The 14,317-nt window shown below is 42.2% G+C and overlaps 1 protein-coding gene across 1 annotated transcript; it reads left to right on the top strand.

The window, feature by feature from the left end:
* The first annotated feature begins 12,961 nt into the window (after positions 1-12,961).
* LOC135598207 (uncharacterized) lies at positions 12,962-13,990 on the top strand. Its single transcript, XM_065091748.1, has one exon. It carries the CDS (start codon positions 12,962-12,964, stop codon positions 13,988-13,990), a length of 1,029 nt encoding a protein of 342 aa, XP_064947820.1.
* The last annotated feature ends 327 nt before the right edge of the window (positions 13,991-14,317 follow it).

Below are 14,317 nucleotides of genomic sequence, written 5' to 3'. Positions count from 1 at the left end.
ACCAAAGCCTCGGGGGAACATCTCCCGCAAGGAGACCATCGTGACGAACACCCCGCCACGACTTCCGAACGATATTGGCGAATATTCAACGACCCGGGCTTGTCGTCGCCCGACGACGCCCCAGCCGACTCAACGCTCGTGTCACCCGAGGCCTTTCAGGACCTTGCCCGTCAAGTCCGAGCTCTGATGGAAATGGTGCAAACCATTATCCCGCTCGTTTCTCATCCGGCGCACCCGCCCGTGATCGAACCACTGCGACAACGCGAGGCGCCCGTTTGGGCCCACGTGACACTACCAGAGCCCCCCACTTCGCCTCGGGTCCGACCGGCCCCACTCGGGGATCCAGCGATGGCAAACCCGAGCGGTCGCCCAGAACCTGAGGCACTCTCTTCGAACTCTCTACGGGCCCAGTTGCGCTTCGTCAGCCAGCGACTCGACGAGGTCCAGAAAGAGGTTCACAGGTCCAAGGGAGAGCTTGGGGAGGACCCACACCAAGGGTCTCCCTTCACGCCCGAGATACGGGATCTGACAGTCCCCCCGGACTTCCAGCTCCTCTCTTTGGACGCTTACGATGGCTCCGCCGACCCAGCGGACCATGTAGCTACTTTTCGCGCCCAAATGGCGCTATACGGAACCTCTGATGCTCTGATGTACAGAGCGTTTCCTACCACTTTGAGAGGGCCGGCCCACGCGTGGTATGGCGGCCTGAAGACCGGGACTATCACTTCCTTCGACCAGCTCGCCAATGACTTTGAGCTCCACTTCGTAGCCTGCGCATGGCCAAAGCCCTCCGCGGCACTACTCCTCGGACTCAAACAAAGGGAGGACGAGCCCCTCTCACATTTTTTGGATCACTTTGCCACGCAAATCCGGGGCTTGCCGGACACTCACCCCTCTCTGTTAGTGCAGGCGTTTGTGATAGGTCTACGACCTTCCAGATTCCTCTGGTCCCTCGCGGAGCGACCTCCCACTACGGTGCCAGAGATGCTCCAGCGGGCTAACCGGTACATCGCAGCTGAGGCCTGGGCGACCGAAACGAGAAGGGACGACTTCCGACCGCGAGCTCCATAAGAGAGGCTAAGCACCCACGATGGCTACCCGATGTAGTCCCCAGGAAAAGAAATCTAAGCCCTGCCTCAGTCTCTTCCGAGCGAAGGTTCAGTATCTACCTGACTACCTCCCGGCTCACGGTTAGCCCCGGCTTAAACCCTTTTGAATCTACACGACTCGGCCGTAGACTGCCGAGTCCCCCCTCAGGGTGACTTGCCGCCCGAGCCACACCTCTCGGTTTGGTGCCCGAGACCGCGCCTGCGTGGCCTGCCCGCCTATGTCGTGCTACTCGGTCGCATGACCCTCGAGACCACGCCTGCGCGGTCTGCCCACCTGCGTCGTGATTCTCAACTGCATGATGCCCGAGACCACACCTGCGCGGCCTGCCCGCCTACGTCGTGCTCCTCGGCCCCATGCTCCCCGAGACACACCTGCGCGGCCAGCCCGCCTGCGTCATGCTCCTTGGCTCCATGCTCCCGAGACACACTTGCGCGGCCAGCCCGCCTGCGTCGTGCTCCTCGGCTCCATGTTCCCGAGACACACCTCAGAGCGGCCTGCCCGCCTGAGTGGGGTCCCTCGGCCACAGCCCTAAAACTTTCATCCACAGCCCTAAAACTCCACCAAACCACACCCTCAAATTGCACCCAAAATAGCCACAAAATAAGCCTAAACCATAGCCTACATCCACCTTAGAGTTAGGATTAATCCATGCATGTGTACTTTGATGATTTTATGTCATGCATGAGTTTTTGAAGTAAATGTTGATTTGATGCTCTTATTTTGGATTAACATGTTTTTGGTTTGCAGTAGAGCATTAAAGTGCAAATGGTTTGCAGTAATATAAATGACAATAAGTAAATGCAAACCAGAGATCACGCCGATTTTAAAGTGGTTCCGTCAAATGACCTACATCCACTTGCGAGGCCCCTCTTCGATGAGGCTCCTACCTTCCACTAGCAAATCTCTTGAAGGGGAAGGGTAAATACCCCTCTTACAACTTTTTACAAGCAGTTCGCTCTCTTACAGATTTTCAGCAAGAAAGAAGGAGGTGAACACTAGCAAATTGAAAACAAGACTAGCAAAGACTTTTCTAAGACCTTTCTCTCAATCAATTGCTTCTCAAAAAGTTGTAATCTCAGTTGAGATTTGAGGGGTATTTATAGGCCTCAAGAGGATTCAAATTTGGGCTCCAAAATTTGAATCCTCTTTGGTTCCCGATGCTGGCGGTGCCACCGCCTGTCAATGGCGGTGCCACTGCCTGTCAGTTTCTGACACTGACAGTGGACTGGCGGTGCCATCGCCAGACCCTTCGGTTCACTGGTTGGGCTTTAAATTTAGCCCAAACCAAGTCTAATTTTGGGCCCCGTTGGCCCCTAACCAGGATATAGGATTATCTCTGAATCCTAATCCTAATTAATGTGCTAATTATGAATTTAAAGACATTTCCTAAGCTATTACAAAGTCCGCAAGTCAAGACTTCTTCCGGCGAACTTTCGGCGGTCTTCCGATAAACTCTCGAAAATCGTTCTACGGACTCCCAGCAAGCTCCTAGACTTCACGATTTGATCTTGGTGAGTTCCAACAAGCTTCTTCGGCAAGCTCCGATCTTTCTCGGCGAGCTCCGCGAACTTCCAACGAACCTTCCGGCGAGCTTCCGAAAAATCCTTCGGCAAGCTCCCTACTCATTCTTGGCTAGTTCCGGTAGCATTCCCGACGAACCTTCGGACTTCCGTCGAACTCTCAAACTCGCAACAAATCCTTTGCGCTTGACTCAATACTTTGTTTCGCTTTATGTCTTCATCGTTATCATAGTTAATCCTGCACACACAAGCCAAAACCCTACTCCGATCTAGACAATTATTACAACGCGAATTGACATTCTGTTGCCCGGCACGTCATTGGTTGGCGCTTCGTCCGATTCTTCAGTGCATCATCCTTTATTGTAGCTTATTACCCAATTGGCGGTTGGCCTCTGCAACCCCGATATCCTTGGCGTAATTCCGCTCTTGGCCCGATGCCCGACGTCCGAAGCCTTCTGCCATCCAATATCCTAACATGATCTCCTCCGACGCAACGTCAATTCTTCCTGCGTTAACTGTCTAATCCTGATCGAGTAGACCTGCATCACTCAAAATGCTGTTAAACATCTAAACACAATCAATTAGTTTCATCATCAAAATCCGAGATTCAACAATCTCCCCCTTTTTGATGATGACAACTAATTGATGACTAACGAAGTTAACCTTAACTCCTCGGAGTTTAACTAAACTCCCCCTATCAATATGCCATTGATAGAACACTTGGATTATCCCAAATCCAAGTAACATTCATCACATGTTATGAAAAACATTTAAACCATCATGCAAATATATAAAATATTTAATGCATGAAGTCATCAATATACTTCTCCCCCTTTGTCATCAACAAAAAGGAGAAGTTCCTACTCTTATGTGTTTAGAGAAAAAAAGTTTCATACATTGCATGAAAAACATAGTATCAAATTTTATCGTCATGCAATCTAGCAATTAAAGATGTGTAAGTTTAGCATGTTTGCTTTTCTTGAGATAACAACTAATTGCTTCTCTTTAGACTACAAGATAGCAATTTTCATGATATGCAAGTTGCAAACTAGCAAATTTTTGCTTCCTTTGCAATGTTTGAGCTAGCAATTTTGCTTCCGTAGCATGTTTTGTATTTTGAGATAGGCAAGATAGCACATTTGCCTTTTTTTTTTTTTTTTTTGAGATAGCAACTCTTTTGAGATAGTGATCTTAGCAAATTTTACATCATGCAAGGTAGCAAATTTTTGTGATGTTCAAGATAATAAGTTCTTTCTTCTCTTTTGAGAAGTGCTATTTTCACTTCCTTTACAAAGTACAAGCTAGCAAAGTGTTTGAAAAAGTGAGCAAGTTTTGCAACATACAAGCTAGCAAAAATTTCGAAAGCAAATACAAGATAGCTTTCTTGTGTAAGCTCATGATTCTTGCTTCCTATTGCAATGTACAAGTTGCAAGTTTTGCTTCTTGTGATAGGCAAGATAGCACTTTTGCAAATTTTTTGTTTCTTAAGATAGGCAAGCTTGTGATGTTTAAGTAAGCTCTTTCTTCTCTTTTGAGAAGTATCATTTTTGCTTTCTTAGCAAAATGCCAAACTACCAAGAGACAATGTTTTAACATGAGGCAAGCAAACAATTTGGCAAGTGTTACATTTGCATCTTCTCTTTAGATGTGCAGGAAAGTAAATATTTTTTTATATTTTCTTGACATTTCAAGCTAGCAATTTTCGGTGATGTTCAAGATATCAATTTCTTCTCTTTTGAGAAGTGTAATTTTTTGCCTTTTTCTTGAATTGTGCTAGCAATCTATCTCCCCCTTTGTCATTGTCAAAAAGAAGGGAGAATTCAATGGCTAAAAATTTCAACCATTCAACAAGCCAAATATGCAAAGAATTCATGAAATATATCAATAAGGATCAATTCGTGAATACCAAATATATGATTCATGGTTCATTAAAATTCTTCTTAACAAGTTCACAATCAAGATTCATATAATTCATAATAAAGCAAATTGATGTACAATCATCACACAAGGCATACAAGGCAAAGAAATCTTGTTATTTCTATATTATGAAATATATGATATCAAGGCTCATGATTCATTTGAAAAGATATAGCACAAAGAGCAACTTGAAATATTCTTATCAAGATCACATTTTAAAATATTCCAAGTATCAAGATATCAATATGACACTTCATTGAATTCTTAGAAATCAAAAGACAAGTTACACTTCATTTGAAGAATTCCTTTTTGATAAATGGAGGGAGCATAATGAACGATCTTGATTTATAAAGAACTTTATGTTATAATTATCAAGATCATGATTTTAATAATTATTTTCTTTAGCAAAGAATCACAAAAACACTTTATTTTTGCATAAGAAATCTCATTGTATTATGATTTATAAATTCTTTCTCTACACATGAATCATAGGAGATATAATAGCAATGATATCATGATTCATTTGGTAATAAATAGCAAGGAGAACAATTTGTTTCATGCATAAGAAATCTCAATAAGATCACATTTCACAAGAAATTTCAAGCATCAAATATCAAGTAATCATCATGTTTCTTCTTAAGTCAAGAAGTCAAGGGAAAGTTCATGATTTGGTTAAAACAAAATTCCATTCAAGTTAATTTAAAAAAAAATCATAATCAAATTATCATTTTTGAGATTCATAACATGAATAACGTTATTACTATTTCATCAAAATCAATTTCGAGATTCACACAATATCATGAAATCATTAATCTTGATAAGATGGGAAAAGCATTTTCTTTTTAAGTGATTCTTTTAACACATCAAAAAAAAAAAAAACTCATTTATAATTCAAGTGATTTACAAGATATCATAAATGAATTTATCACTTGTATTTCATCAAAATCGAGAAATCTTGAGATAGAAAATGATTGAAGCATTTAACATGATTGAAGAATGATTCATATTTAAAATGTATCTTATGTCGTAAATACGAATCAAGCAATTGTCAAATCTGAAATCATCCTCAAAATTATATTCAATAAATTCATATATGACCAGCATAGATTTATTGAAAAATCAATAAGATAGAGGATTACTTTTCATTTTATAAATTTCTATTCATGTGATTTGCTTCTTATGAGCATGCCTTTGCCCCCCCCCCCTTTTTTTTTTTAAATGTCAACATTCAAGATAGGGTAAATTTCATAAAATAAATTATCAAGCATGATTCCATGATAACATCCTTTTAATATCTTGATATTCATTATCAAGTATGATTTCAAAAAGTATGTTCAAGAGAAATCATTAAGACCAAATGCATGATACACTCATTTATTTCCAAAATATTCATCATGTTTATTTTCATGAGATTCACAAGATTGGTAAAATAAATTAATTAATCTCAATATGATATAAAATTCATTTCTATTTCATACAATTGATTTCATGTGAGGGTATTCAAGTCTTTTTGTGAAAACATGTATCATTGTTTAAAATCAAAACATAAGTTTCGCCATTAAGCCGTCAAGACCAAACACATCAAAAATGATATCACGTCTATCATCAAAAGACTATCAAGAAATTCATACAAAGATGTACATGCACTATGTCATCTTAATATGTCATGAGAATGTCATCTTAATTCGTCATAAAAATGATTAAACCAAAAACATGTTAATCCAATTGTTAATTTAAAATGAGAGTTTCAAATCAATATTTACTTCAAAAACTCATGCATGACATAAAATCATCAAGATACACATGCATAGATTAATCCTAAGCATTATCACATATCATATAGTTATCATCCCTAATGTTGCATACATCATTCAACATTTCAAAACATAACATGTATGAAACCTTAGCAATATACTTTTCATGATTAAATTTTTAATTTTTCAAAGATGCTAAAAATAAAAATAATTTTTATTTTCTATTCCTACTATTTAAATTAAGCACTCATGAAAAACTTCAAGTAATTTCAAAATAATTCAAGAGAGTTGAGTTACTTACCTTGTAGTCCAAGCCCGTCAAAGCCCAATTCGCCGTTTCACCTTTGGAAGTTCTTGATTCATCCTTGGTTGCCTTCCTCTTTTTTGGCCTCTTCCTTCGTTCAAGTTCATTGTCTATTTTAGATTTTTATTTAATAAACTTATTAAGATTTAGTGTTCGAAGTTCAAGTTCATCATTGTCCTCATCACTTGAGTCATCGCTCAAGTGGTATTCATTTGTCCGGAGTTCCAAATCCTTCCTATTCTTTGGAAGGTGGTTCAAGTGTTGATTGTGTTCATCATGTGCATTGCACACCATTTCATATGTCATCAATGAGCCGATAAGTTCTTCAAGTGGAAAAATATTTAAATCTTTTGTTTCTTGTATTGTCATTACTTTTGATTCCCAAGTTTTAGAAAGTGATCGTAAAACTTTACTAACAAGTTCAAAATTCGAGAAACATTTGCCAAGAGCTTGTAAACCATTGACGACATCCGTAAAACGGGTGTACATGTCAACAATGGTTTCGCTCGGCTTCATTCGAAAAAGCTCGAAATCATGCATTAAAATGTTAACTTTCGAGTCTTTGACTCTACTAGTTCCCTCGTGCGAGATTTCAAGTGTTCGCCAAATATCAAAAGCCGTTTCGCACGTTGAAATCCGATTGAACTCATTTTTGTCCAAAGCACAAAATAAGGCATTCATAGCCTTTGCGTTTAAAGAAAAATACTTCTTAGAGACGAATAAGGAGTTGTAAAGGAATATGAGTCTTTAGTAGGAGTCATATTAGGAGTTGGTTAGAAGTATGAGTCTTGATTAGGAGTCCTATTAGGAGTTGGTTAGAAGTAAGAGTCTTAAGTAAGAGTCCTATTATGAGTTAGGGTTTAGAAGCCCTATAAATAGTCATGTATTTCACCTCATTTCATAAGCAATAGATGAATCTTTTCTGTAGCCTTTGAGTAGCAACTTGGAGGGAGGAACCCCTATAGAGTTCCAAGGAGGCCGATCCCGTAAAGAGATCAACCCCAAGTTTAGAATCTGCAAGGGTTCTAACATTTGGTATCAGAGCAGTGTTCTTGGCATCTCGCTGCCCTTCCACAGCCATCCATCAACCCTCCACAACCGCCCAAAGCAATTCCCACAATTGCTTAAGAGATTATTGCCAAATTCCGTCGTCATCTCCACCACCACGGATCATCCTTTGATCTCCCCGTGAATTGCAACAGGTTCTGGTTTTCTACCTTACTGCTGCTGCAATTTAGTTATCCTTATTTGAAAATTTCAAAAAAATTATTTCTATATTGCTGCATAAATTTTTTGTCAGAAAGTTTTCATCTCTATGACGAAAGATACATTGCGGAATTCCAATCGTATAGCACCGTCTGTTTGATCTTGCTACTATGTTTTTTCTATCCAAATCTCTACGAAATTTTTGTGACATCTTTGACATTTCCTAACAGCATATTTCATTTGGTTTTGTCAAAAAATTCTCAATATAAACCATTGATATTTTACGTCTAATCTGTTATACTTGAAAATCTGCACTGTAAAATTTCAACCGCATAGCACTGTTTGTTTGATCTTGATACTACGTTGTTTCTATCCAAATCTCTACGAAATTTTTATGATAGCTTTGATACTTCCTAACAGTGGAATTCCCTTTCGTTTCATCAAAAAAATTCACAATATAAACCATCGATCTTTTACGTCCAATCAGCTATACTTAAAAATCTATGCTGAAGAAAATTTTAGCCGCATATTGTTGCCTTAACCCATCTATTTGCAATCCTTTTTTAATGAAATTTCTTATACACTTCATAGATCATCTTGGCTTCCATCTATGATTAATCTATTAAGAAATTCATCTCTAAAAATGATTTTATGTTGCTATAAATTTTCATCGTAACCCGTTGAAATTTCTCGACGAGAATTCTGCAATCGCAACTTGCACCAATTTCCTTGCTGTTATACTACCGAAATTTTCTTGATTAAATTAGATATCCTTGCTGTCATATATTCTGTGATTTTGCTATCAATTTCCTCCTCAATTCTCTCAAGTTTTTGGTGGAAATTACGTCGAGAAACCGTTGTTTCTTCGACGACAATTCTACTCTTACAAGACAGCACATACTTGCTAAACTTCCACTGATTTCTATCAAACCTTTGCTACAATCTACTACAGATCCAAAACTTTCATCCACAGCCCTAAAACTCCACCAAACCACACCCTCAAATTGCACCCAAAATAGCCACAAAATAAGCCTAAACCGTAGCCTACATGCACCAATCCACCAACCCTTTCGACCATCACCTCTCTCAACCAATACATGCCTTTAACCCGACAACAAAAGAGAGATCTTAACATCACAAATTTGGCGGCATATACTATGGCATCTGAGGAGGTAATCAATGCTAAATTTGAAGCCTTCGAGGCGCGAATGGAGGATAAGGTTCAGATGCTCTTTACCGAACTCAGATTGGGCCGACCACTAAGCCCGAAGAAATCACATTAAGGAGAGAGCTTTGCCCAATCACACCAAGCCCGAAGATATGACTTCCAAGAGAGGGGAAGCTCTATGACCAACTCCAACTATCCATGCATGAGAGTGGACTTCCCTAGATGGGAAGAAGAAGACCCAATTGGTTGGATCTCGCGCGCGGAGCGATATTTTCGGTACCATAAAACCGCGAATGCATCTATGGTGAAAATTGCAGCTATACATCTTGAAGGGGATGCTATACAGTGTTTGATTGGTTTGAACATACTTATGGAGTCCTTTCATGGCGACAATTCAAAGAAGGATTGCTAATCCGCTTCAAACCAACCGATTACGAGAATATTGACGGACAACTAACAAAGATCCGACAAACCTCTACCATTCAGGAGTACCAAACTAGGTTTGAAAGGTTATCTAATCAAACTCATGATTGGTCTTAAAAACAGCTATTGAGGACCTTCATTAAGGGCTTGAAGCCGGAGATCCGAGGAGAAGTTAAAGCGCGACAACCGTACACGCTTATGGCAGCCATCTCTTTCGCACGACATCAAGAGGAGCGATTGAATCATGAAGCTTGGAGGACTAGTGTTGCTCCTCAACCAGAAATACTGAAGCCGTCAGCCCCACCTACTGTCGATCGAGTCCCTGCACCAAAGAAGTTGACAAGAGAAGAGCTTCGGGAGCAATCTGCGAAGCGGTTATGTTGGCATTGCGACGAGCCGTGGAGTTACAAGCATTGTTGTAGAAAAGGGAGACTTCTTTTGATTGAACCAGTAGAAGAAGAAGTCATTGAGCATTCAAAAGAGAGCCTTAAACATAACGAAGAAGATGTGGAAGAAGAGCCACAACCGACCGACGTTACAGTACACACAATAGCTAACTACTCAAACCCGCAAATGATGAAAGGGAGACTTCTTATGTTTGAACCAATAGAAGAAGAGGTCATTGAATATTCAGAAGAGAACTTTGAACATAAAGAAGATGTGGAAGAAGAGCCACAACCGACTGAAGTTACAGTACACGCACTAGCCGGTTACTCAAACCTGTAAACGATGAAAGTTGGAGGCCTTCTTAGACAACAACCGATCACTATTCTCATCGAAACGGGCAGTACTACTAACTTCCTAAATAGTAAGCTTGTTGTTCGGATAGCATTACCTATCGAGAATCGCTGCAGGTTTGATGTTAAGGTCACCGACGGACGGATTTTGAATTGTGATCATAGGTGCTCGCAGGAGAAACTATTGCTGCAGGACCAAGAGATAATTACAAATTTTTTCCTTCTCCCTCTTAACAATCATGAGGCCATGCTCAGAATTAAATGGTTGACGACATTAGGTGATATTTCCTGGAATTTTATGAAACTAATTATGAAATTTTACAGTAAGGAGAAACATGTGACATTGCACAGGAAACGTGGGGGCGACATAACAACGATTTGCATACAACAAATGGAGAAGGTTTTGCATAAAGCATGCAGCGGCTTTTTCATACAACTTGAGCAGCAAACTAAGGGAGAGCCAACATAATTTGAAGATCCAAATCTACTTCCTTTACTTGCTGAATTTTCAAATATATTTGACGAACCGCGCAACCTACATTTTACCCATCGGCATGATCATTGTATAACTATCCTTCCAGGCAAATCTTCAGCAAATGTTTAGCCATATCAGTATCCACATCTCTAGAAGGATGAAATAGAAAGGATTGTAAAAGAGATGCTCGAAACAGGAGTTATTCGGCCAAGTTGCAACCTCTACTCTTCACCGGTGCTACTTGTACGCAAGAAGGACGGAACAAGGCGAATATGTGTTGATTACCGAGCTTTCAATGGCATAACCATCAAGGACAAATACCTTATTCCAATTGTAGATGAATTGCTAGATGAAAGGGAGCACAAATCTTTACAAAGCTGGACCTTCGATCCGAGTATCAACAAATACGAGTACGCGAAGAAGACATACCGAAAACCACCTTTTGAAAACACAACAACCACTATGAATTTTTGCTTTCTTCAAAAGAAGATGGAATATCTTGGGCATATCATATCAGAGGAAGGTGTGGCAGTAGACCCCTTCAAAATTGGAGTAATGCAAAACTGGCTGACCTCGAGGAACATAAATTTGCTACATGGCTTTCTGGGTTTAACAGGCTACTATTGCAAGTTCGTGAAAAACTATGGAGAGATTAGTGCACCACTTACTTCCTTACTGAAAAAAGATGTCTTCCAATGGTCGGACAGAGCCTCCGCTGCCTTTGACAAACTTAAGGCAGCCATGACGACGACGCCGGTGCTAACACTACCAGATTTCAACCGACCCTTCATTATTGAGGCCGACGCATCTGGAGTCGGAATTGGAGCCATTCTCATGCAAGATGGTCGACCACTCACATACACTAGCAAGGTATTATCTCCCTCCTATCAAAATAAGTCAACATATGATAAGGAGATGCTCGCCATTGTGCGCGCAGCAACGAGGCGGAGACCCTACTTGATTGGCCGACGATTTCAAATTAAAATCGACCATAAAAGCCTCAAGTACTTTTTGGAGCGAAAGATATCATCCCCTGAGCAGCAAAAATGGGTAACAAAACTTCTTGGATTTGATTATAAAATAACTTACAAAAAGGAGAAAGAGAATGTTCTTGTTGATGCGCTTTCGCAGCTACCCGAGCAAGTTGAAGTTTCAGCCATTTCACTTCCGACCAGCGACTTTCTTAAGGATATTAAGATGGAATGGCAGGAAGATTCAGAGACTAGTAAGATTATAAAAAAATTGGAGGAAGCACCAAGCCCCATGGCTCATTACAATTAGGACTCAAAAGAATTACACTATAAGGGTACTAAATTGAAAATGAGTATGGCATATCACCCACAAACCGACGGCCAGACGGAAGTTGTAAATAGGTGCTTGGAGACAGCCCAAAGTCACCCACCAAATATGACTACCCAAAGAGAACTTCAGACTAAGCTAAGTGCCATTATTGATCGACGGATCGTGACTCAACGACGACGATCCACTACTGAATTGCTAATACAGTGGGCAAACCTACTAACAGAAGATGCCACTTGGGAGAACTATGATGACTTGAAGATCAAATTCCCAAAATTCATGAATCGTCAGCCTCGAGGACAAGGCTGATTTGAAGAGGGCGGGTCTGTTAGGACTCTAGCTAGGAGAGTCCTAATTGAGAGGGGCATTCATGTAAAACCTACCTAAGCCGACCCCTATTAAAGAGGTGAAGAGGCCGGCTAGGGTTAGTAGGTTATTTTTTAGAGAAGAATAGGGAGTTGTAAAGGAATAGGAGTCTTGAGTAGGAGTCCTATTAAGAGTTGGTTAGAAGTAGGAGTCTTGATTAGGAGTCCTATTAGGAGTTGGTTAGAAGTAGGAGTCTTAAGTAAAAGTCCTATTATGAGTTAGGGTTTAGAAGCCCTATAAATAGTCATGTATTCCACCTCTTTTCATAAGCAATAGATGAATTTTTTCTGCAGCCTTTGAGCATCAACTTGGAGGGAGGAACCCCTATAGAGTTCCAAGGAAGCTGATCCCCTAAAGAGACCAACCCCAAGTTTAGAATCTACAAGGGTTTTAACAGATAGAGGTAGAGAGACTAGAAAGAGGGGACGCACAATGGCCGACCATGTCCCAAGAATAGCTATGTGGACAGGGCTTCGCCAGCATCTCGTCAAGCTCACCTCCCATTTCTTGAGAAGCGCCTCCGACTACATCCGCTTCCGCGCCGTCTGCAAGTGTTGGCGTTCCGCCGTCCCCCCCCCGGCCCCGTCACCTCCCCGCTCAGCTCCCCTTCCTCCTCTACCTCTCTACCCCGGAACCAAGAAAGAGTTCCGCCTTCTGCCTCGCCAACGCCTTTAATGGAAGCATGCGCCGCCTACCTCACACCACCAGCATGTATTGCATCGGCGCCTCTTACGGGTGGCTCATCCTCATCTCCGAAGCCACCTCCGCGGTCTCCCTCTTCAACCCCGTCACCGCCGAAGACATTCCTCTCCCCCCACTCTCCACCCTCCAATCATTCGTACTGTTGTTCTACCAATCGGAGGACGGCATCGGATCTTACTTCATCAAAACGGACTACCCCAACATTACGGTCGAGTCCAACGCCATCGTCGACAAGGCCGTCTTGTCCTCCGACCCTACCCTCGACCGGGACTTCGTGGCAATCGTCTTCCTCGACGGCATATACAAGCGCTGCTTTACCTGCCGCCCAGGGGACAGATCGTGGAAGGACAACGTCAACGAACCTTTCGATGATCTCCATTGGATTTTCCCAGGAGTGCCGCAGGTGTTCAACCTGACTGACGTCGTGCCCTACGGCGAGCGGAGGTTGTGCGCTATCTACAATGACAAAAATTACTTAGCAGTCTTCGACGTCGACCCAGGCCCGCCGGGGAGGGCGACGATGATCGCATGGAACTCCATGCCGCCCTGCGTGCCGCGCGGTGGTTTACCCACCTACTTGATTGGGTCGGCTGGAGAACTACTCCTGGTTACCGAGTTCTACAAGAGGAGTGCAGCCAGGAAGAACACCAGGAGCTTCCGCGTCTTCAGGCTCGATCCAGGCGACGGAGACCGGCCAGCGAAGGCGATCGAAGTGCAGGACATCGGCGACCGTATGTTGTTTTTGGGTACGAACCATTCGGTGTGCGTCGCCGCGGGGGACTTCCCAGGGTTCCTGGGGAATGCCATCTACTACGTGAAGGAAGAGAAGATGAGTTTGGAGGGGGAAGATACCCTGGTGTCGACCGTGTGCGTGGTCAACCTGGAAAATGGTGAGATCACGGAGGTTATCGATTCCGGCGGGTCTGAGCCGGATGGGCTCGAGTGGCTGTCGGACCGGTTGGACATCCCCTGGTGGGTGGCCCCCAATCTTGGCAGGGGCAAGAACTAGAGATTGCTGACGTCTTACATTCTGGCATCAACCAATTGTGAGAGATACCCATAGTATTCTTTGGCTTTCTTATTGTGCTCTTAAGGCGTCGAGGTTAGTTAGCAAGGCAAGTTGAGACTCAGTGTGCTCTGGATCGAGGGTCAATTCATTGTGCTATGACGTGACTCACTATATTTCCACGTCGCTAGTCAAAGTAAAAGTCAGCGTCGTCATCGCCCCGTGTGCTATCGAGGAGACTCATCTTGCCACGTCATTGGTCTACACAGAAGTCATGATCGTCGTTATCATTGCTTCCTCCTTTTGTTATCTGTACCACCTTCCCCTTCA

The sequence above is a fragment of the Musa acuminata genome, chromosome BXJ2-1 (assembly GCF_036884655.1).
Source record: "Musa acuminata AAA Group cultivar baxijiao chromosome BXJ2-1, Cavendish_Baxijiao_AAA, whole genome shotgun sequence".
Lineage (NCBI taxonomy): Eukaryota > Viridiplantae > Streptophyta > Magnoliopsida > Zingiberales > Musaceae > Musa > Musa acuminata.
The sequence above is the reverse complement of the archived record's forward strand: the minus strand, read 5'-3'. Positions and strand labels throughout refer to the sequence as shown.